This window comes from Grus americana, chromosome 1 (assembly GCF_028858705.1).
Source record: "Grus americana isolate bGruAme1 chromosome 1, bGruAme1.mat, whole genome shotgun sequence".
NCBI classification, from domain to species: Eukaryota; Metazoa; Chordata; class Aves; order Gruiformes; family Gruidae; genus Grus; species Grus americana.
Window position 1 is genome coordinate 152828213 of NC_072852.1, and position 21526 is coordinate 152849738.

At 42.3% G+C, this 21526-nt stretch overlaps 1 protein-coding gene across 1 annotated transcript; it reads right to left on the reverse strand.

Annotated features, from left to right (window-relative positions):
- LAMP1 (lysosomal associated membrane protein 1) lies at nt 1–19975 on the reverse strand. The gene is made up of 9 exons (XM_054801824.1): nt 19757–19975; nt 10248–10363; nt 8686–8899; nt 8416–8574; nt 4797–5014; nt 2975–3097; nt 1965–2034; nt 1637–1807; nt 1–1004 (listed from the first exon to the last, which is right to left on the reverse strand). The coding sequence occupies exons 1-9, from the start codon at nt 19806–19808 to the stop codon at nt 865–867; spliced, it is 1263 nt and encodes a 420-aa protein (XP_054657799.1). The 5' UTR covers nt 19809–19975; the 3' UTR covers nt 1–864.
- Nucleotides 19976–21526: the final 1551 nt, after the last annotated feature.

A 21526-nucleotide genomic window follows, 5' to 3' on the forward strand; every position in this document is an offset into this window, starting at 1 on the left:
TACAGAAAAAAGTGTCTTTATTAGCATTGTTACAGGCAATGCATACATAAGAACTGATCCTTGAAGTGTACAACCCCCCAGCCAAGTTTAAAGCAAGAGAATCAGCAGATTGAGATCTATATTGTACACATGTGCAGTAACAGGATCTCTCTGGACCTTCCAACAGAAGAAACTGAAATCACTTTACAAAAAAACGTAAATAAAAATAACACCCATTTTAAAAAAGTACCAGCTCCTAACAAGCTGGCAGAGCATCAAAAATATCAAACAGGGGAGTTGTCCAATCATAAAGAGTTCCTGTAAGGTTTGAGTATTGCGTTGTTCACACCCTGCATATGCCAGGCATTGAGTTTAAAGCTTAGTAAAAAATACACACCTAAGAGACAAGGTGGAGTTTAGATTTGAAATTTCAATTTTGTCAGTTGTTATTAAATTTCTTTAAATGCATCATCAGTATAATTAACATCATTGCTGGATGGCAGCAGTATGAAGAACGAACCTTTTCCCTTTGTTAAGAGTTCTGAAATTGAGTCAGTGTGAATTAGCAACATCCCTCTCGAAGCTGACATTACCTTGTGCCAATTCCAAAAAAGCACCCTTAAAAACTTTTAGCTTGTTTCTAGGTGGGTAAATATTTAAACTAGTTAGCAAAATTAAACACCAGAATTTTCAGAAGTTATTTTTGTGCATAGTTTAATGCTGCAAGATGATTTCACATTTAATAAAGCAGACTTTAAGAAGCAGCAATTTGCAAGAAAAGGTGTTCCCTTACAATATCAATCTTAGCTCAGGGGAAGTGTGTGGGGGTTTTTTCCCAGCTTCCTGCAATTGCTTTTCGTCTACACTGGGTTTTAGTGCAAGTCATTAAATTGTTTGATATCCAGCATGGCTCCTCTTTCTGCCAATCAAGTAAGCAATCAAGACAATTAGAACAAGACCAGCAAGGGCTGCACCAACTATTATAGGGATCAGCATGTTATTTTCATCCAGTTGACATTCTTCCACTGAGGGGAGAGAAAGAAATCTGTGTTAGGTACTAGCACACAACAGATGGCTACATCCAGCACTTCAAGCTTCTGCTCTCAGCACAAAGATAAAACTGGCTCAGGTGAACTTCTAGCTTAGCTTGCCAACAACCAAAAGCAAGCCAGGTCCACTAACTATGATCACTCAGGATGAAGTCTTTCTAGTACTAGTTGTATGCACAATATAAAGATGTATAACATCTATTTCCTTCTCAAGAGCTGTTACTGTCACACACAAACTTAGCCCTTGTAAATCTATCCACACAGCTCCTCCCCTAGCCGTTTTGCTTTAACCACAGTCACAAAAGACAGCATTAACTAAGAAAGTCAGGAACATCCCAGAACTTTGTCCCTTTCTTACTGTCTGCACATGGTTAGGAGGGAAAGTTAACACTCTTCCCTGACTCTTCCCTGCACCACAAGGAACAAGTCTTGAGTATTTCAAAGCTTTTTATACACTTCTCACACTACACCCCACAACATCTGTAACAGGGCCATGCAGAGACTAAGTATGGCACCCACAAGCTGACATTCAACTGCAGAGTATTATATGTTTATATCAAAGTGCACTTCACAAATCTTAGGTTCCCCCCCAAATGTAAACCTCTTACCTGCCCCAAATTTGTCTCCATCAATCTTGAAAACCTGGATCTGAACATTAAATATATTGACAAGGGCTTTGTCTGTGACCTGGAGATTCTCCTCTGCACTGCACTTGTATGAGTTCCCTACTGTAGCTCTCAGCTCACTCATGCTGTTGTTCGATGCTTCAAACTTTGGAACTGTGTAAGAGAAAGTCTTATTACAGAATCCTGAAGAGCTGTAAGCTCATAGAGCTTAAATTCAATGCATTCACCCCCAACATTTCTAATACGTTATTTAATGCAAGCAACCCTTAATATTTATAGTAGTATTGACTGAAAGTAGACTAGTCCCTACCTTTTGCTTCAGAAGGCAGAGTTGTGCTTACATTCACACCTTGCAGGAAGAATTTTTCAGTACTTGCATTCTTTCAAAAAAAAAAAACCAAAACAAACCAGTAGTTGTCATTTAAGCTAACAATGTACAACATAAGCTGTTAACATTCCAGTTCAATTCTGCATGCATTTTGAGATAGGTTTTTCAAAGGGTAGTCCACAACTGGGATTAGCATCCAAAGGGCAGGCTTAGTTGCACTTTTAGAGAGAAAAGCTACAGAAGGTATGCACCTTCCGGAAACTTACTCTGGAGTAGGGAAGAAGGGTAGAGAAAGGGGGACTGTCACCCCTCAGACTGCTAACTGTAAAGGTATAGTCCCACCCAGGCTAGTGCAACAATCTCACCTGCACTACAGATACAGCCTTAAAGCAACTCAGTACCCCACGTAAATGTGGAGAGTCATTTAATAGCAACAGGTCTAGGTGATCGCATTTGATCAACCACGCGAGTATTAAAAGTGGCATGAATCCAACCACACAGTGGATTCAGCCCTCAAGGGTAGACAAGTCTAATACAGCACTGGAGCAGGACTGCAGGGAACAGAATTTCCAACCATCACAGGAGTCCCTGAGACAAGCACACATGACTCTTGGGCTGTACACAGAGTATTAATGAGGACTTAAGACCAGTTCCAGACTTGTGCAAATAGATGAGATGCCCATTTGTCACTGGCTATTCCTCTGCTACAGGAGAACCGTTCCCAGTTTGGGCAAGAATCTTTACAGAGTAGGCAATATAATCTTAAAAGAAATTCCCATTCCAGACAAAATAATGTCTGTCTATATATACATGCATATATTCTTTCCTCACAACCGTTACCAAGTATTAAACCCTGTAAATCCTAGTATTAAAACCAAAGGAATTATTTACTCCCCTTGCCCCTAGTTGCATCTTTTGTCTTTTGTACTTGCCCCGGTTAGTTTTCCCACAAGAAGTCCTGCAGACCCTACACACTTTGTCTAGATTCTCACCAATGCAAAGCGGAAGATAACTCTTGTCTTCTCAAAAGTCAGATTCAAGATGGCAGATGTATTGTCACATGTCCCAGAAGAACTTGTATTATGTGGTATGAAATTCAGCAAATCCAATCCCATCTACAAGATAAGAGGATCGATTATGACACTGGAAAAGACTAATACATCACTGTACGTTCAGTCGACTGCTAGCTTGTACTCATGCATACAATACTGTGTTTGCCCACACATTTTACAGACAACTAGGCACATATATGTGCAGGTTACAGGCTGGCATAAGCTGCACCTGAGTTACCAGGCTGGTATAGAGAACAAAGGGCATCTTTGCAGGCCTAACAAAGCTTTCTGCAGCCCTTACTGGCTGTGGCCAATAACCTGCTGCTTTCCCCACACTAAGCTTCTTTGGTCCTAGCAGCACACGGAAAAACATCAGTAACCACCACTACAGAGGGGCAACAAGCTATAAAATACTGCTTGGACAGAATCAAGGGAACTGCCTGTAAGCATGATCATCTCGCACATCATTTCAGTTTAAAATGCTTTAGCTTTGCCCATGGTACGTGATTTTATACTGTCCTGTACCTGCAGAAGGCTGCAGGCTAAATGCACTTACCGAACCATCCAACAGAAACCTTCAGTAGCTCTTAGTTGACCCTCATGTGACTTTGGAAAACCTATTTGCCAGCTCCTCGCTGGTTGTTACAGTAGAAATCAGCTGTTCCAGCAGAGCAAGAATGCCATGCTGCAGGGCACAGCTTAGGGAATTTCACACCATTAAGGTGGCTAAAACACAGTCCATCATAACCAGCTACAGTACAGCCACACACCAGCTATCAGTGCTCACGATTTTACCTCTCACTCATAACAAATAAACGCAATAGATTCTTTTGCACCACCACCACATACAGCATTAAGCAGCTAAATCCCATACAGATACCACCCTCCTCACACCAGGTCCCTTATCACTAAGATCCAAGTTAAGCTCAACAAAAGCAGCCGTAATTTGTTTGCCTGCACTTGCCCTCGTTACCTCAGATACTCACCACAGGATAGGGTAAAGCAGCTTGTGATCAAAGGTCCTTCTAACAAAGCTCTACTGAACATCAAGGTTTGCTCGCCCTTGGTCACTGTTTCCTACTGAGGCCCTCCAGCAGTCCCTTTGGGATTCCACTCACAGCTTTGCCTTACCAGTTGGCGGGTAACAGGTTTGTCCACGGGGCTGGCAAGCTGGGCTTTGCATTGACGATGGAGGGAAAGAACCTTATGCCAGGGCTGGATCTTACATAAACTGCGCAGCATTTTTTCTGTTAAAATCAGCCATTAAGTAGCTCTTAAGCATTAAAGTCAAGCCCAAGCCTCATTGGTACTGGCTGGAAGTTAAGTCACAAGCCTATCCAGTTTTACAGCAGTAATAATTTTCCCTTCTAATTCTCATTCACTGTTTTCATTCAGGTGCCTCAGGCCAAATTCCTGTATTTTATTTAACAGTTTAAAAATCTTACTTAGATGGCATCTTTGATAATAGGATTCTCCCTACTCATATCTTGATGATTTTTACTACTTCTGTGGAATGGCCCTATACACTTACTGGATCTCACAGACAAGTTTAGTACTCTTACTGAATGGAAAAATCTTTAATGACCACTTTCAGTAGATCTGTTGGAATTGTCCCTAGTCTAGTCCAAGTTAAGCAACTCAAATCAAGGACAATCATGGATGAACACTACAAAGAACTTGGATTTTTAAAGAAACAAAGTTAGCATATGATAATTTACCAAGTTTTCCCCAAAGGAGGATTCTGAAGAAAGAAAAAAATTACCTTTTCATCTTTTTTTAGATAGGTGATATTAAGCTGTAAGCCCATGTAGGCAAGGACACAGGTTCCATTTGGACCAGTCACATTGTATTTTCCAACTGCAGGATTTGAGGGCAATGCACTTGGTGCTGGGCTAGTTGTTGGAACCTGGCTAGTAGTCTGTTTAGGAGTCGTAGGCACTACAGCAGTAGTGGAGACCATATCTTCAGCACATTCTGTCTCTGGAGAGAAAGAAAAACAGTCATTACCAAACAAAATGAAGCTGTGGGATGCTCTGCCTTTTGAATCCTCAAGGGGAAGGACAACACAATTTCAAGTAGCTTTTCCTAACAGGAGATAATAAAAGCTGAGAAACAGGATGGTAAAGCATTACCTAAACACTTGCTGCAAAGTTTGAGACACTTTTAAGGCCTGGCATGTGAAAATGACACCTCTGCTGTTATTTACAGAAGTTCACAGTGACGGCATCTGCTTTTATTCATGTATGTCATTTCACTTCACCATCAAGTCAGGATAAGTAAGGTAGTGCTATACTGACAGAGCCAGTGTTCCTGCCATGTGTTCAGAGAGATGACTAACCCTCAAACAGTCTGGGCACTCACATGCTAGAAGCAGAGGAACAGTTCTCTTGCCCGCTGTTAGAAGTGGTCTCCCAGGAGACATGGTGTTCTCCTTCCCCTCCCTCCCTCACACTACCACATTGTGAGGCCCCCTTGTCATTATTTTGGCAATACCCACAGTAACATTAAGATACTGCTGGACTTCCTGTTGCTCTTCTAGCCTTAACAAAGGGATTCTAAGCCACTGCTTCTGATGGCAAATGTTCTGCTATATCCTCTCATGTCCATCCTGCCTTTAGTCCTGCATTAGTAGCCAGTCACCACCAGGGGCACAAGGGGCAGGGAAATGTGTAAGCCTGCCTTCTCTTTTCATCCAGCAACTTCCAAGGCAAAAGGAGAGAGAAAGCACAGTGACTCTGATTTATTTGCCAGAGTACTCAGAAACACCTGCCAGCAAGATCTTAACTTGATGTGGGAGCCAAGAAGGTTCCTGCATTGAACATGTCAGCCAAAACCAAAGGTCACAACAAAGACATTACTGTAGTAGAGGCTTCCATGTTTCAAGCCAAGGTCAGCTCCACATGTCAGGGATAACAACTTGCAACTTTATAAGGACAGCAACAACTGCAGCAGCAGTCCATTTTGACTCAAAGGGCCTACTTCTAAAATTTAATCCATACATACCTTGCAGATGCTAGATATCTTAAAAAATAGCCTCTGAACTTAAACAGCAACTTAACTTTTGATTATCACTCAAAAAACAGGAACTCTAATCACACCTTCTGAAGTCACACAGACTCCCAACATAGCACACTTTCCTACTTCAACTCCATTTCTGAAAAGTCAAAGAGCAAAGGGAAGCTGGATGAACGGAGGAGTGACTTTATCTTTTGTAGACTGAATAGATACTAGTCAGGTCCCCAAAAGTGTTAGTTTCCTAACCAATAAACCAAACAGCAGCTTTACTTAGTACTTCAGTGGAGAACTTCCCTCCGTCTGCAAGACCCCAACACATACAGCCTCTCACTCAAGTTAGAGATGGAAACAACCAAATCACTTCCAGTGGAAGTTTGTCCTAGGTGAAGTTTTGATACAGTATTTTTACTGAATGATTTACAGCGTAGCTCTTAGTAACTCAAGGCAGATGTGAAGATGAAACAAATTCTTATGTCTGACAGCTATAGGACAGCAGATGACAAAACTGACAACAGATAAAATCAAAGCCTCCTTTTCTTCAGAGCTGCAGATAATCACTGCCATAACCTCAGTCACTAACTTCTAGGTATGCTGACAGAAGTTACTGTTACTAGTGATGCACAGAATACTGACTCCTCTTCCCTTCAGTGAGTCTCACCCTGATCAGCAGCAGAAATATCCACTAATGAAGGAGTTGCAGGGGAAAAAAAAAAAGTTAAGGGAGAATTCCAGATCTAAAGTTTATCAATAACTAGCTGACAGAACAAGGTGATTTCAGGGTCAAGATTAAAAAAAAAGTGAGAATTATTTAACCATCTGAATAATAAAAGAAAAAGAGATAGCTCATTGTGCAGTAGGAATAAAAACACATCTGGGTGCAGTCCCAAGACAGTAATAAAAACTTAGGGATGATAATTTAAAGAAAAAAACTGAGCACGGCAGTATGGATAATAGGAATGTGGAAAACTAACAAAAAACCAAATAAATCAAGACAGTGATACCACAGGATGGAGAAAAGCAACTCTGGGGAAGTCATCCTGGCAAATTAAAGTTTTTATATTGATCTAAAAAAAGAATAGTAATTAGGAATAGAAAAGAAAGGAAATGCTGACAAACTTGTGTTGCATAAGGAACATCCTCCTGAAAAAATGCAATATTGATTTTTTTTTTTAACCAAAGGACTATGTAGGAACAGATAATAGGTGGTGTTAAAAGAAAAATTATTACACAGTAGGGAGATTTTACTGAAGTTTATAGAAGTTAAAAAATAGCTTTTCCAATACCATGGCTTATGTTCAAGCCTGCTGATAACTGATCACTTATACTTATCGAGTATAGTAACTGGATCAAGATATCATATTTAAAAAAATGAGACAGTTCTGAAGACTGGAGTAATAGAAATCAGTTTGGTTTTTTTTTAACTACAAATGTAGGTCAACATCTTTGCTGCAAACTAGCTCACTGAATGGAAAAGACTGATCAAGAGAATGATACACACTGAAATCTGAGCCAGTCATGTGAGGTGGCCATAAAAGAAGTCACCTCCAGTATTATCATGTGTCAGGCAAGGTATTTTTCAAGGACAACGTATAGATACTCCTGTAGAAGGCACCTGTTCAATGTATCCATCACATGCCAGCACTGACTACCCTAGTTTTTAAGATTCATTTCAACAGGTGCATAGATGGGATTAACAGCATAAGAAAGAAAAAAGTTCTACATTTCCCAGAGAAGATCAGACTTCTTACTTTCCCCAAAAGTAAGGCAAAGATCACCCTAAGATACCAGGGTGATCAAACACCAAAGGCCATGTAAACTGAAGCATTGCCACAAAAGCAAAAGACAAACACACGATGAAGTAGTTTGTCTTCTAATCATTATAGCAGTGAAATTCCAAAACATTTTTCAATACAAGCAATCAGGATGAAAAGTCATTTTGCAATTGAGTCTGACAGAGAAAGAACATCACTGTAATAGCTTGTAAGGCCTCCCATAGGAAGATGTACATATCTGCTCCCTACAGACCAGTTCTCTATTGTCTGCCATTATATCACTAATTTTCCTGAGAGCACACAGTAACTAGTTCAAACTACTTTGATAGAGGAATAGTATCTGGAAGTTATCAGATACTTCTTAAACTAGGATTTTGGTCATGAGCCCAGCTGGCCTACTGCAGCACGTGTTTACACCCATAAGTACTCATGAACAGAAGGAACGTTCTCTAATACATTTCAAAAGATGCTGCTATCTGAGCTTTAGATCCAGTTTGTACCTGCCTAAATATGATGAGTCAGGACTTAAAAAGAAATAATCTATTATTGGAAATACTAGCTCACCAAGTACATTTTCTGCTACAAGATACCTACTGTTCATACTGAAAGTGCCATTTGTGAGATAGGCTTCCAAAGTAACATTGCTAAAAGTAATGTTCACATTCTTCATATTGATGTGCTTGAAGTTGATGCATCTGTATTGTGTGCCCAAAGATGCCTGAATAATGTTTTTCTGAGATACTCTTTTCACTTCTGTTAAAAAAAAAAGATTACACAGCATTAGTATGTAACAGTATTTGCAGAAACAAATCAGTATTACATCTGGAAGGGTTACACAATGAGAACAGGAAGTTTTTGTTTTACCTGCAGTTGAATTATGGAATAAAGTTGCATCTGACAGATTGTAGTGGAAAACTAGCTCTTCAACTTGGTACTTGTCTGCATATTCTGAGAAATTCAGGCTTAATGAATGGCCTGCTCCAAAACCCAATAGCAGAATCGGATGAGATGTGTTACCTTTACCACAGGAGCTCTGTGGCTCTACTGTAGCATTTTGTGGAAGAAAAAAGCGTGCAAACTGTGGGGTAGAAAACAAAACACATGTAAATGGGATGATGTAACAGCTATTCCTTACTGCTTTTTAAATATCCAATGAAACTGTTACAAAACATACAGCTGACATTCATATATGCTGTAAGATGTCTACTTATACACCTGTATATAGCAAATAGCATGTTACTGGCACTTGGATTTCTAAGAATATTGTTCTCTGACATTTGAGCACAAAACAGTATATAGTCACAGCACCTCTTGGACTTCCCCCCCCCCCTAAACTAGCACTATGAATTTGCAGGTACTTCTGTACTAGGATAATCAAATCTGGCACACTGGACATGTGAAAAATGGGAGAATTTAAGCTTTGCTTCTTGTAGTACAACTGAGTAAGAGCAAAAGCAAATGGTATAGCCTAGATAGTTTAGCTATAACACTTTGAGTTTATTACGTATTGAGAAGTGACTTGGTACCTGAAGACCAATACAATGTTTACTGGAAAGTTTTGAACCTACTGCTTACAAGAAGAAACAGCCAAAAGCATGTTATGAAAGCAGTCACCTCTGAATGCAAACTTGCATACCAGTATCAAGAGGATTTCAGACCATCAGCACCACTGAAAAAGTGGACTATGCAATATAACTCTCAGCTCAGCTCACACACAGCAAGTGCACTGCTGGCAAAGTAGTTAGATTTTTTTAATCTCACATTACACTGATGGCTAGGGGAAAAAAATAAATCAACAAGAGTGCCTCAAAACATGCAACTGCAATGAGATTACAAATAATCCAGAACTCCTGTTCAGTAGTAAAGAGAGAAAAAAGTAAACTGAAAAGCAGAGTATTTGCAAATAAAAATTCTTAATTTTCCATTAACAGGCTTTTGCTGTTAATATGGAACAACTTTAAGCACTGCACTAGTCTGTAGATACACTGAAAGTTAGAGATTTGCTAAGTGAGAAGATCACAGATTTCAGGGACGTTTAGAAGCTACATGCCAATGGCCATTTCAGTTCAGATTTAGTCCACGTAGGTAGGACCAAGTTCACCAAAACACAACTGGTAGCATTTTTGCCTTTACAGTTCCAATGAAAGCCATTGTAGCTACCAATAGGACTGGTGTGGAATTTCAGTCACGAGAGTAATTTCACACATGTATTTTCTGTGGTGGTTTCAGGCAGCCTTAACCTTGTTTAATTAGAAGAAACATCAGTAAAAGAACAGTTGATGCAACGTAACTGGGAGGGGGAAATCTTTGCTGAAGCAGTTTTTCATGCTTAAATATTTGTTCAAAGTTTAAATACTGTGCACGTGCAGAAATAGCACACGTTTTATAAATCCAAGTTAGAGACAAGCAGTGAGATACTCCCTTACCTCTTTTTGCCCATTGCTTTTGTATTCCACTGAGAAGGCTACTGTCAGATCAGCGATTATGCAGACCTTACCACTTGAATCTTTCACCTCAAATGAAGAGAAAGCCTGTAAAAAGCCTGGTAAGAATGACAAGTGGTTAATTTGGTGTCACATAAGTTTGGCTTTTTTTGATCCCAAAGAGACAGATACGTACAACTGTACATCCTAAACAGCAGTTGAGTTTGGAAACTTAGGCATTAACAGTCTCTAGACTAGCTCCAACACCACTAACACACAGAGGACAAATTTAACACCCCATTTATAACAAGACAAAGCCACCCAAACCAAAACTGTTAACATGCCAGGTCCTCAGAGGCTAAGAAAAACTTGCAACAAACACCAGTCATACCGTTCAAGGCAGCTACTCTGTGTTCACCCTACACAGCAACTATTTTGCAAGCTTCAGCCGGAATAGACTTAGCATATTTGATCCTGCATGCCTATAGCACTCAGCCTTCCCCCTGCAGCACAGCACACAGCCTTCATTCCTGCTGTACCAGGACACTCAGCTGCACATGCGCTGAATGCAGCATTTAGAAAGCTCAGATTGACTGCAGATGTTTTGGAGGGACTGCCAAAAATAGCATGACAGAGCGTGCCACCCTTGCCAGGAGAACTTCTCTTTACTGTCATCACACTCTCTGCACTTGAGAGGAGGCTGGGGGCCAAGACCTTGACAGACTGAGGTTATGTTTTCCTGACCAGTTTAAGCTAACCTCAGACTGAGTGGCTGACAAAAGCATGTTCTTTCCCCAACTTGCCCCCCCCCCAGTGCTCAGAGCACTAGTACAACTGACCACACTAGTACTGACTTAAAAGGGTAAGAACACGTGGTGAGAGGAGCATAGGATCATCCTTTCCAACAGCAGCATGGGCTTCAGCCAGCATCCACTGACAATGAAGCTTCACCTAGGGGACGTGCTGCAACAGGTTGGATACAGCCAGAAAGCTGGTTATCTCATACTTCATTTGTCGTAAGGGTTAACTGGACAATGTTCCTGTATCTGAAATCATACCAAGGTATCCCAAGCTCTTTCTTGTAGAGCATTTTCTTTTTCTCATTCTCAGTTTGTCACCACATACACTTCTGAAGCAAGCCTCACTGCAAAAAACCTGCACCATTTTCATGCTAGCACTTTATCAGCTTGCATTTTCAACAACCTGAGTCTTGCAAAAAACCTGAAAAAAAGCAGCTGCAAGACATAAACCACTATTTCAAGCAAATAAGCTTTAAAGAGTCAAACATGCTCATCCATTCAATTACCGATACAGCAAAAAGATCCAGCTGAGGGATTACCATTAGCTGGCTTCCCTCCCCAAGAAGTCTTAAAAAAAGCAAAGTCCCAATTTTAAAACTTTTCACTACAAAACTATAGTGCATACAATTGTATTAAGATAATTATTATGACAATTATTAGAAAAAAAATGGACTTTTGCCAGCTGGACTTGCATTGAAGGCACTTCAGTTACAGGAACACGTTGGAAACAGTTTCTCTGGCACCCAGCAAGTATTTTCCCTTGTGCCTTCCACTTAGCAACAATATAACTTCCTCCAGCACCAAAGGGGGCCAAAAACATAAAAGTGGAATTCATACACTTTACCCAGTTGTTTAAAGAGTCTAGACTTGAAACTACAGATAGAAAAAAGAAATTGCTTAAGAATGGATAGTGTAGAAAACTGATTGTTTCAAAGCAAAACTGTCCTACCTTTGACTTTATGTCCAGCTCAATGTTCACTAAGGAACATACATTCAGAAAGAAAATGTTATTTATTGCAGTTCAGTGCAATGCTAGAAATAATTGATGCTCCTCCACATGGAAGTTTCAATTTGCAAAGTTGCTTTCAATTAAATTTACATCTGGAACTTGTTTACATTTTACCCAAGTACTCGTTTTCTCAAGAACAAGCTGCTTACACTTTCTTGAAGATTTCTAGCACAGCATACTTGAACTGACACTACAATGGAAAACATGCTAGAACAGAAATCTTCAGTGTGCCTGCTGACTCCCTCATTTGATAGCTGTTAAAAAAAACTTGGCAACTTTAAAGCTAAAAATAAACAAGTAATAGGCAGTAAAAGAATAAAAGGAGGAAAAAAATCAGTTTTAAAAAGAAATACAGGGGAAAGAAAAGACTGAAAAACAATTAAAACGTTGCTGACCTGAAGGTAAATGGGACACACCTGCCCATTACAGATGATTTAGAGAACAACAAAAGACAATGCAGAGGTACCAGAAAGCACCAAATGGAAGACTGATTCTGGAAACGAAGAGCTCAGTGGGTTTAAGTAATAGCAAATAAGGGGTATGAACAATCAGTAAAAAAATACCACCTGTATAACGACTAGATTTTTGCAAGGTTAAGTTCATACCACAATATGAATCCTGAATTCGTTAGTGTGGAACAAATGCTATAAACCCCCATTCCTTAAGATTGCTCAGCAGCAGCTAGATTTGCAGAGTCAGCGACGAGACGGATGCATCAAGCACGAGACACTGAGCTGTCCTCGATGAAGTGGCAAGAGGGACGTTTCACTGTGAATAAGCCGACTTGCACAAGGATAGCGATCAGAGTGTGCTGCGCAGCAGCATCATCTGCCCCCATGCTCTTGGAGTAATGCAGATGAAAGAGTGAAACATGAGGGACATAGAGGCAAAGAAAAAATTATCAGGAACCCACTGAAGAACAAATTGAGACAACGAAGGAAAGGAGATCCTGCCTACTCTTTGCTCCAGCCAGTTTAAGGCAGAGGAACAGCTCGCCGGGTTTGGCAGGAAAGCAGCTGTTGAGCTTGCGAAGGCAGTTGCAGTGTCAACTAGTGATTAATGCATGAATCATCACTAGTACCACAAATAGTAAGAGCCTACAGTCAAAACGTCAAGAATACAGAAAAGCAAACTGATATTGAATCAATCTGTCCTAGGAATACTTCTAATGAAGTTACATAAAGTATTGCTCAATTTTATCATGGCATATCTGCACATTGAAAATATTGCTTGTACTTCTGATAACAATATCGTTCTTTGCTATTTAACACAAAAAATCGACACAACCTCCAGTTTAACTTCAGACTTTAAATGCTCTTCTTAATAAACTGCAGCACCCTATTTGAAAACTACCTGTGGTAGAGCAAGTGCAGTACTTCAGATTTCCACTGTCAAGTCCTCGACTTTTCAATAGCAAAAGGTAAGTTTTGTAATGTTCGTTATTCATTTGGTTGGAAGTACTATGTTATGGGTATCTAGTAGAGCAATCACCAAAAATATACTAGCATCAAAGAAATTTCACTTAGTTCAGATGCTTCCTTTGTATTCCAATAGATTCCAAAAAAAGGCTGCTTATATATTTATTCTAGCTGCATATTTTCAATTGAAAATCATAAGATAACCTCTCCCTTTATACCTCATTTCTGAAATTATAGTTTCATACAAGAAAAGATTGAAGGTAAAACTGTTGAAGCAAAGCTAGGTATGTTACTTGAATTAAATCCAGCATCCATCCTTATCTAACATACCTGCATCAAAAACCCAAGCAGAGTGTATTAATGCTCTGAGATACAATAAACAAGTCAAACAAAACTAAGACTTTCTTGGTTGCATAACAATCTGTCTTAAAGCAATCTACCTCAAAAAGTTAAGTTTGTTATAAACTGAAAAATACAAAGCTAACAAAACAATCTAGCACATTTGAACAATCTAAGTCTGAACCCTTTTGAATACTGCTTTTAGAATGGCAGAATTTCCCATCTCTTGACCACAAAGATGCTTTCAGGCTTCAACCTTTTCATAATTGAAATCCTATTAGTCAAGCCCAGCTACCCTTGGGTTACTCTCCCATATAATGGAAACCTACTAAAGGGGAAAGATTAATGGTTGTTGTGCTTTAAAAAAGCAAGCATATATTAGTGACAATTGTTTACACTGTCTGCTTGCAAAGAGGACTTCAGTTACTATAGTTAATGATTTACTTTGTCTCCAAGTTTTAGAAACATGGAACATTGACAATAAGGATCTCAAACACAAAAGCTACTTTGATATAACTTAGGTTTTGTTACTATATTCGTATTTCCTGCATAAATAAAAAACTGCAGTATTTTTCTGCCTCCCTCTTGGAAGAAAGGACAGCAAGCCATCCAAATCCACCTGGACACATATTTCCACATCATCAGTAGTTTAAGTGATGCAGGTATCTAGTAGATGGGGCTGTTTGCAGTTACAGTGAGGCGTTAGGGAAGAAAACCACGGTTGCCGCGTTGCCCAGCTAAGCGCTCCCAACAAGTGCCATGACAGCGGTTCAGAGTATGACACCCACAGCCTGGTCATACACATCAGACTCTGCTCAGCTACGGCCTAGCCCATAATTACTGCACAGCTGTACTCCAAAGGTAAGGGATGCTTGCTAAGGGACACTGGCACTACACAATCACTCTGTACCTAAGCTACAGTAGTGCTGTGTTGCCCTGCACCTTTGCCCAGATTTCTTAGCATGTACACAGCAAACATTGCTATCTATGGGGCATTAATCCAAAGAGATAAGAAATTCAGGTTCTTATCTAAAGAAGGTTTATTTTCCCTTGTACATGGGAAGAGAAGTGCCCAGTAATTTACTCAGTTCAGAAGGATCCTGTCACCTCAGTGCCATTTTGTGAACAAAGTGGCGACCTTAGTCACCACTTCAGACTCCTAAGTCTATGCCAGAGAAGAGAATGGAAAAATCCCTGAGGAGTTACACTCTCTAATTACTTGTCTTCTAATGTAAGCACCACTCCCAGAAGGACACCTGGTACAAGTCCTTTCTCAGAAAGCCAAGTCAAAATCACTTGCTTACGATCCAGGATTTATACTACCTTGGGATAGTACAGAAAAAACAAGAACTTAAAAAATAATATATTTTTGAAAGATCACACTACTTACCAACCCTAACATTTCTGGGGAGCAACTGAAAGCAGGAAAATCCCTTGACAGACTTTATGTATGAACCACTTTCTGTGAAACAAGATGGTCTTCATAAAATTATGATTTATACTTACCTGTCAGCAATGGACTCAGAAGACTGAGCACTGGCTTTTTGGAAAGCATAGCATGAAAGACAAGGCTGGACTCACTTCAACTGCTGCTGGACATGCTTGAACACAAATACAGTGGTGGAAAGGGGGAACAGAGCTTAATTCAAGGATGGATGAGAGTACTTTAAGGGAAAAGAGAATCAGCTTCACTTGTGCAACTGCAGCACCTGATTATATCAAGTTCCTGATTCAACCCTAGAAAAATATATCCTTGCCAATTAACAGGGACAAATTCATGCAGTCTCAGATTATGTTTTTGATATTGTTGATTTCCATTAAGGCAGTAAACATTTTGTTTCTCAAATCAAGTTTGGAGATTAATAACCTCTGTCTTTATAAACAAATTTATAAAAGTACAAAAGCATCATAAAGGAAAGGCTATTTAGAAGCTGTACACTTGCCATTTGGCCAGAGAATTGCACAATTGCATCAAGTTTAGTCACATGAAGCCTCTTTATGGTTTCCTATCTAGAGGAAGGAAGTCCTGGGATAGCTCTACAGCAGCTGATTACATGAGTCCACGAGGAGGTCTGAAGTCCTGCGGCCAGACCTTTTTCAGCATTCACACAAGTTCATTTTGCACTTGCTCTGGTTAGTGCTGCTGCATCACACCACACAACTAACCCACATCCTTCAAGGTAGCTGGCAGCCCCAGTGTTTTGGAGGAAGGAGCACTGTGTTGACAACTTGAAGAGAAAGCCTCCCCAGAGGAGAGAATATTAGAAAAAGATAATAAACCAACTGCCTGAGTAAACCACTCTCCTAGTCCTATTGAGAGTAGATCTCACCCTGTCAAGGAAAGTAAAGACATACTGGTGTTCCCATACACACAGACTGAATTCTGCCTTGTAAGGAGTCAGAAGCCACTGAAATTTAATGCAAGAAAACTAAATGTATTAAGTGTGGACTACTGCGTTCAAGCCTGAGCACTGGAGAGGGAATGGCTACACAAGTGCCCACTGCACAGAGCTGAACCGCATTTGAAATTCTGTACTCTACTGCCAGGGCACCACTAACACACTCACACTTTGAATTACAGTAGAAAAAGTTGTACTGACAGCCAGTGGTGCGGTCAAGTGACAGAGAAGGTTACAAAACTGTTAGCCTTGGATTGAAAGGGATACCAGTTCATCTTGAAGTCAGATGCACAAAAGACACAGAAGCCTGATTTACCAAAACATAAGATACATTTTAAAATAGCAGGCCTATAATTTAGGATTAAGATAATGCAATGAAGTGTTCAAATAGCTGTTGTAAATACTGCCACACACATACCCAAAAGAGTCTCCTGCCAAGCTTAAGAGAACAAATACCAAGAAATCCATTATGGCATGAGGCTTTCTCAAAGAATTTCTAAATAATCATGTCTGACTTGAGAGAAAAGACAAACTGCTGCAGTTAAGCTGCAACAAGCAAAGGTGAGGCATGCCTTCTTAGTGCTAGAAGTACGTTATCTTTAAGATATAGAAAGGCTTACCAGAGACAATAGTACTTAACTTCTCAATAAAATAGCCATCTTTTATTTGAGTAGGGTTCCTCTGTACCTAGAGGTAATTCTTCAGTTTATTGTCTGCTACTGATTAGAAATTATCCTATTCACTACAGAACAATCTAGTAGGCGGTTACACCAAAAATGAAACTTCTAAGTCAGTCTGAACAGGAACCTCAGGAGCATCTCTCAATAGCGGTGTGTTAGGGAGCCTGCGGAGTTCTTACTCGGCAAGTAAAAAATTACAAGTCAGAAAAGCCACTCAAGTCAAAGCTGAGTAACCTATCATATGACAACAGGCTTGGGACTAGCACACAAATTCAGGTCCATAGAGACTGTGTCAACACACTCAAAGAAGCTATCAAGTAAACACTATGGTAAGGGCAGCATTTGGTAAAACAATTGTTTTGAAAGTCACACAATGTAAGAGTGGCTATGTTTCATCAAAACTGCTTTATATTTGGTTTCAGTTCCACACAGCTAGCAATGCCAAAACTGAGGAAAACAATATAACACCAAATTACTCACTGGTTGGAATTTATTATCCAAGTTTCTCTCAACTATCCCTACATTGGTAGCAAGGTTTGAAATTCCCCTTCAGACTGGAGTTGTGCAATAGAAACACGTGGATTATGTGTCAATAACTCTGAAATGGCATCACACTACCTTTTCAAACTAATTTTTCCTTCCTCAAATCTCAGGCACTTCATTATTTACTCACTGAATCCATGCCTGACTCTAAACTTAGATTTTCAGAAATGTTTTCCCCGATGTGTCTATGTTTCAGTATAGAAGAAAACTATAGGTGCTCTAGAACTCAAAGAGCACAAGCAGTTCTGTTGGGCTTGGCACACAACCCAACTGACCCATTGTGTTCAAGAGCAGATGAGCACCATCTTCCCTTATATTTCAAAAAGCAACAGCTAAGTTTGAGGGGAAGTACTTCATTTCCCATAGCCTCCCTTTCCCTGTATTTACCACTGTATTACCTAAATCTTTTTTCATTCCATAAGCACATTTGATATTTGTGAGGAAATTCATCACAAAATACTTAACGCTGGCGTATGAAATATTCAGCTTAGGGTTTGCTGCTCAGTGTGGATGGAAAACTGAAACAGCAAGTGAGGTGTGGTGAGGTAATCTGGAGTGGCAAAAAAAATTTCTATTGTCCCAAAGTCAAGGCATTGCCAAACAAGCTTTCCCATCTGACCCACCCATGCTAATCCTTCAGCCTTCTGTGATCATTACCTTATCCTCATCAGTGTTCACTCAGATGACTAAAAGGCTGCAAACATCTAAAGAAGTTAGCTCATATCTTCTCATTATCTCATAACTCATTCTTCTCCCCTCACTACTGCCCAGGTCCCACACTCCAGCAGAAGATGGTGGAGGCTACCTGTACTCCAAGGAGGGGTCTCTATTTGCACCACAAAGTTTTTCCCCAGGACTGTAGGATACAGTTATGTGGAAACACACAGCTACTAGATGTTGGTACAAAGCCCTGTTTGTCAGTAAATAGTTACTCTGTAGTAAAATAAAATAGTCTGTTGCATCAGCTGCAACAACCTAACATATTCTACATGCCAGAGAGTGACAAAGCTAAACACACTGAATTATGTTTGTAACTGCTAATAAAGGAGAGGAAGACTACTACGGTCCCAGAAAATACTATGTCTGGTACCACTTAAAAACTATGCAGGCTGATTATAAGACAAACAAAAGCAATTCTTGATTTAAGCCATAACTATATTTGACAAGCCATACAAAGGATTCCCACTATAACACCAGTTCAATGCCACTTAAGTTGCCAATCCTAAAAAGCAAGACTGATAGCACTGTAAGTCGCTCTGCTGGCTAGACTGGCTTGCAAGAGCTGGATAATTGAACTGCTCAGCGCCCCTTGTGAGTGACATCTTTCAGGCTCAGTGAAACTGAAGTACTGTTAACAATGACAAAGATATTTACCACCAAAGAAAAGTTAAAAGAGTTTCAAAGGCTGTCATAATCTCCAAAATGACGGCAGATAACCATTCTCAACAGAAATATTTTTGCTAGCTGCTGAAGGAGTTTCCTTTGCTGCCAAAGTCACGTTTCAGAAACTTGATAGTGGCGTGTGACGCAGCTTTCAAGGCGAGAAACCTAAAGCAAGGTAGTTATCAGTAAAAAGACACGCTTCTTCATAAAACAGTCTTGTTGCACTAACAAACCTTCTCATCAAGGCACTGATATCTCTCTATTCCAGCCACATTTCAGATTTCACTCAAGATATTGTGGGATGAAAGCCAGCCAGCAAGGGAGCATTACAGGCCCTGTAGAGAAAGAGCTCCTTCCGAGCAACGCCACCGGTAGTTCCTGCGTTTCCATGCCTCGTGAGAGGCAAAGGTGTATTCCAGGTTCTTCCCGGAGCGCTGCCCCTGGATTCAGCGCAGACGCTCAGATGAGCGTTCCCGGGCGCCACACGGTTCGTTCCCCCACCACAGCACAGCACAGCCGCCGCCTTCCCTCCATCCTTCCCCCCGTACCTCCCGCAGCTGACAGGGGGTCCCGGGCGCCGCAGGGGCCCGGTGCGGGGAGGGATGACCCCCATCCCCCCCCCCCCCCCAAAAGACCCGTCGCCTCCCAGCAGCCGGGGACCCCCGCAGGCGGCCCTGACCCCCGCCCCGGCCGGGCCGCGGCCCAGCTGGGTGTCGCGCTGCCGCCGCCAGGAGGCCCGGGACCCCCCGGCTCAGAGCTACCGGCCCGGAATGGCAACAGCAGGTGGGAGCCGGCGGGCGGGTTTCCAGTTACAGCCGGCGCGCGGGTGCCGCGTCCAGCGCCACCGTCCCCGGGGCCGCCCCAGGCCGCGGTGACCCCCCCGCGCCGCCCCGCCGGGCGCTACAGGCCGCGGTCGCCCCGCCCCCCTTCCCCCTCCTTACCGAGCAGGGCGGCCGCCGCGAGCAGCCCCCGCGCGCCCTGAGCGCGAGCCATGGCGGGGGCAGGGGAGGAGGCGAGGGGGCGCCGGCGGGAGCACGGAGAAGGGGCGCGAGCGCGGAGAAGAAGCGCGAGGGGCGGCAGCAGCAGCGGCGGCAGCGAACCGCGTTCGGGAGACTAGCGACGGCCGCGGCCGGTCATATGGCCTGTGACGTCACCTGGCCCGCCCGGGCGCCGTCACGTGACACAGGCGCTCAGCTCAGCGGGCGCCCCGGCGACGGAGGTGGGAGGGATCTCGCGAGAGCGAGAGGTACTCCCTCGCGCTCCCGCGGGCCCCCCCCCCCCCCCGAGGCCTTGCGAGCGGTGATAAATACGCACGCAGGCTTACGTACGTGTGCGTGCATGGCTATATCTGTGAAAGCATGCCTGCGTGAACGTGGGTGGTTGGTTTTCACGCGTGCAAAGGCGTGAGGAGCGGGCCCGTGCGCGGCTGCGGGGTGGTGGTTCGTACATCCGCCTTGCGGCCGCGGGTGCGTGCTCAGCGTGTGTGTCATCACCCGGAGGGGTCCGTGTGCGTGCGCTGCGGCTCAGCCCCAGGCCCCGCTCGCTGCTAGCCCTACGCTGTGGGCCCGGGGGCGCTCAGGGCCCTGTTGCCCCGCGGGCTGAAGGCAGCCGTAGCTTGGCCTCGGGGCGCTGCTGCCCTGGCGTAGGCCACCTGCGCAGCCTTCACCGGCGGCACGGGGGTTTTGGCAGCGGGCGTTCAGAGGCGTGGGGTCTTTCTGCGAACTGCCGTGCGTCTTACCCCTGTAACTTGCGTCAGGATGAGAGCTGCGAGGAACGCCCGGGTCAGCCTTACCAGCTCTAGGTGTTTAACTGTGGTTTCCAGTGGGGAACGCAGCGCGGGCACCCCTGCGTTAAAGGGGAGGTGTTAGAGGAGGGTGAGCAATTAACCCACCTGTTATAGTTGAATTGAGACAAATAGAGTCCAAAGTAAATCCAATCTGTATTTATTAAGGTAGGAAAGCAAAAGCAGCGCTGGGCGGCCAGGGGGTCGCAGCTCCACCAAAGGCTCGCCAGGTAGAAAAGCAAAAGCAGCGCTTGGCGGCCGGGGAGCCGCGGCTCCGCCAAGGGCTCGCGAATTCAAACAAGCTAAGCAGCCCCCTTTATAGGTTGATCTTCGCGCCTTTCTGCTTCTTCGGTTATCCTGGCTCCTCCAAGTCCGGGTAGTTTGTTACAGAGATACAAGTTGTCATAGTAACATAGCACTGCAATTTGCAACATTTTGGTTAAGCCTCGCCAAACAGGATGTTCTCTGGTGCAGCATGGTGCAGAAAGATTGCTTTTTCTCATCTAACCCATTTTGATCACCAAATTACCTCCAATTACTTATTACACACCTAAATGCTGTATTGCTTCCAAAATACGTTTCTTGCCACTGAATTTAAAGGCAGTCTAAGGTGAGTGCAGTCACCTTGCTTAGAATTAATCCAGTCCCAGCTGTATAAAAGCACTGGAAGTTAATGATCTATTTTCTCTGAAGTGATGCATATATGTATACGTATAACCCGCTTACCTGTTCCAAGCCAAAAGAGGGACTGCTAATGACTTGTGGTTGCATGGGTAAGATTAATTGCTCCTTCATGTAGTTTCTGATGTTGTCTGGTGTTTTTATAAACAAGAGTTTTAAGAAATCCCTTTTTTTTTTTTTTTGAGATAACTAGAAAAAAAGAGGTGAAGTTTGTCTGTTCACACTGTCAGATGTTAGCATAGTAATG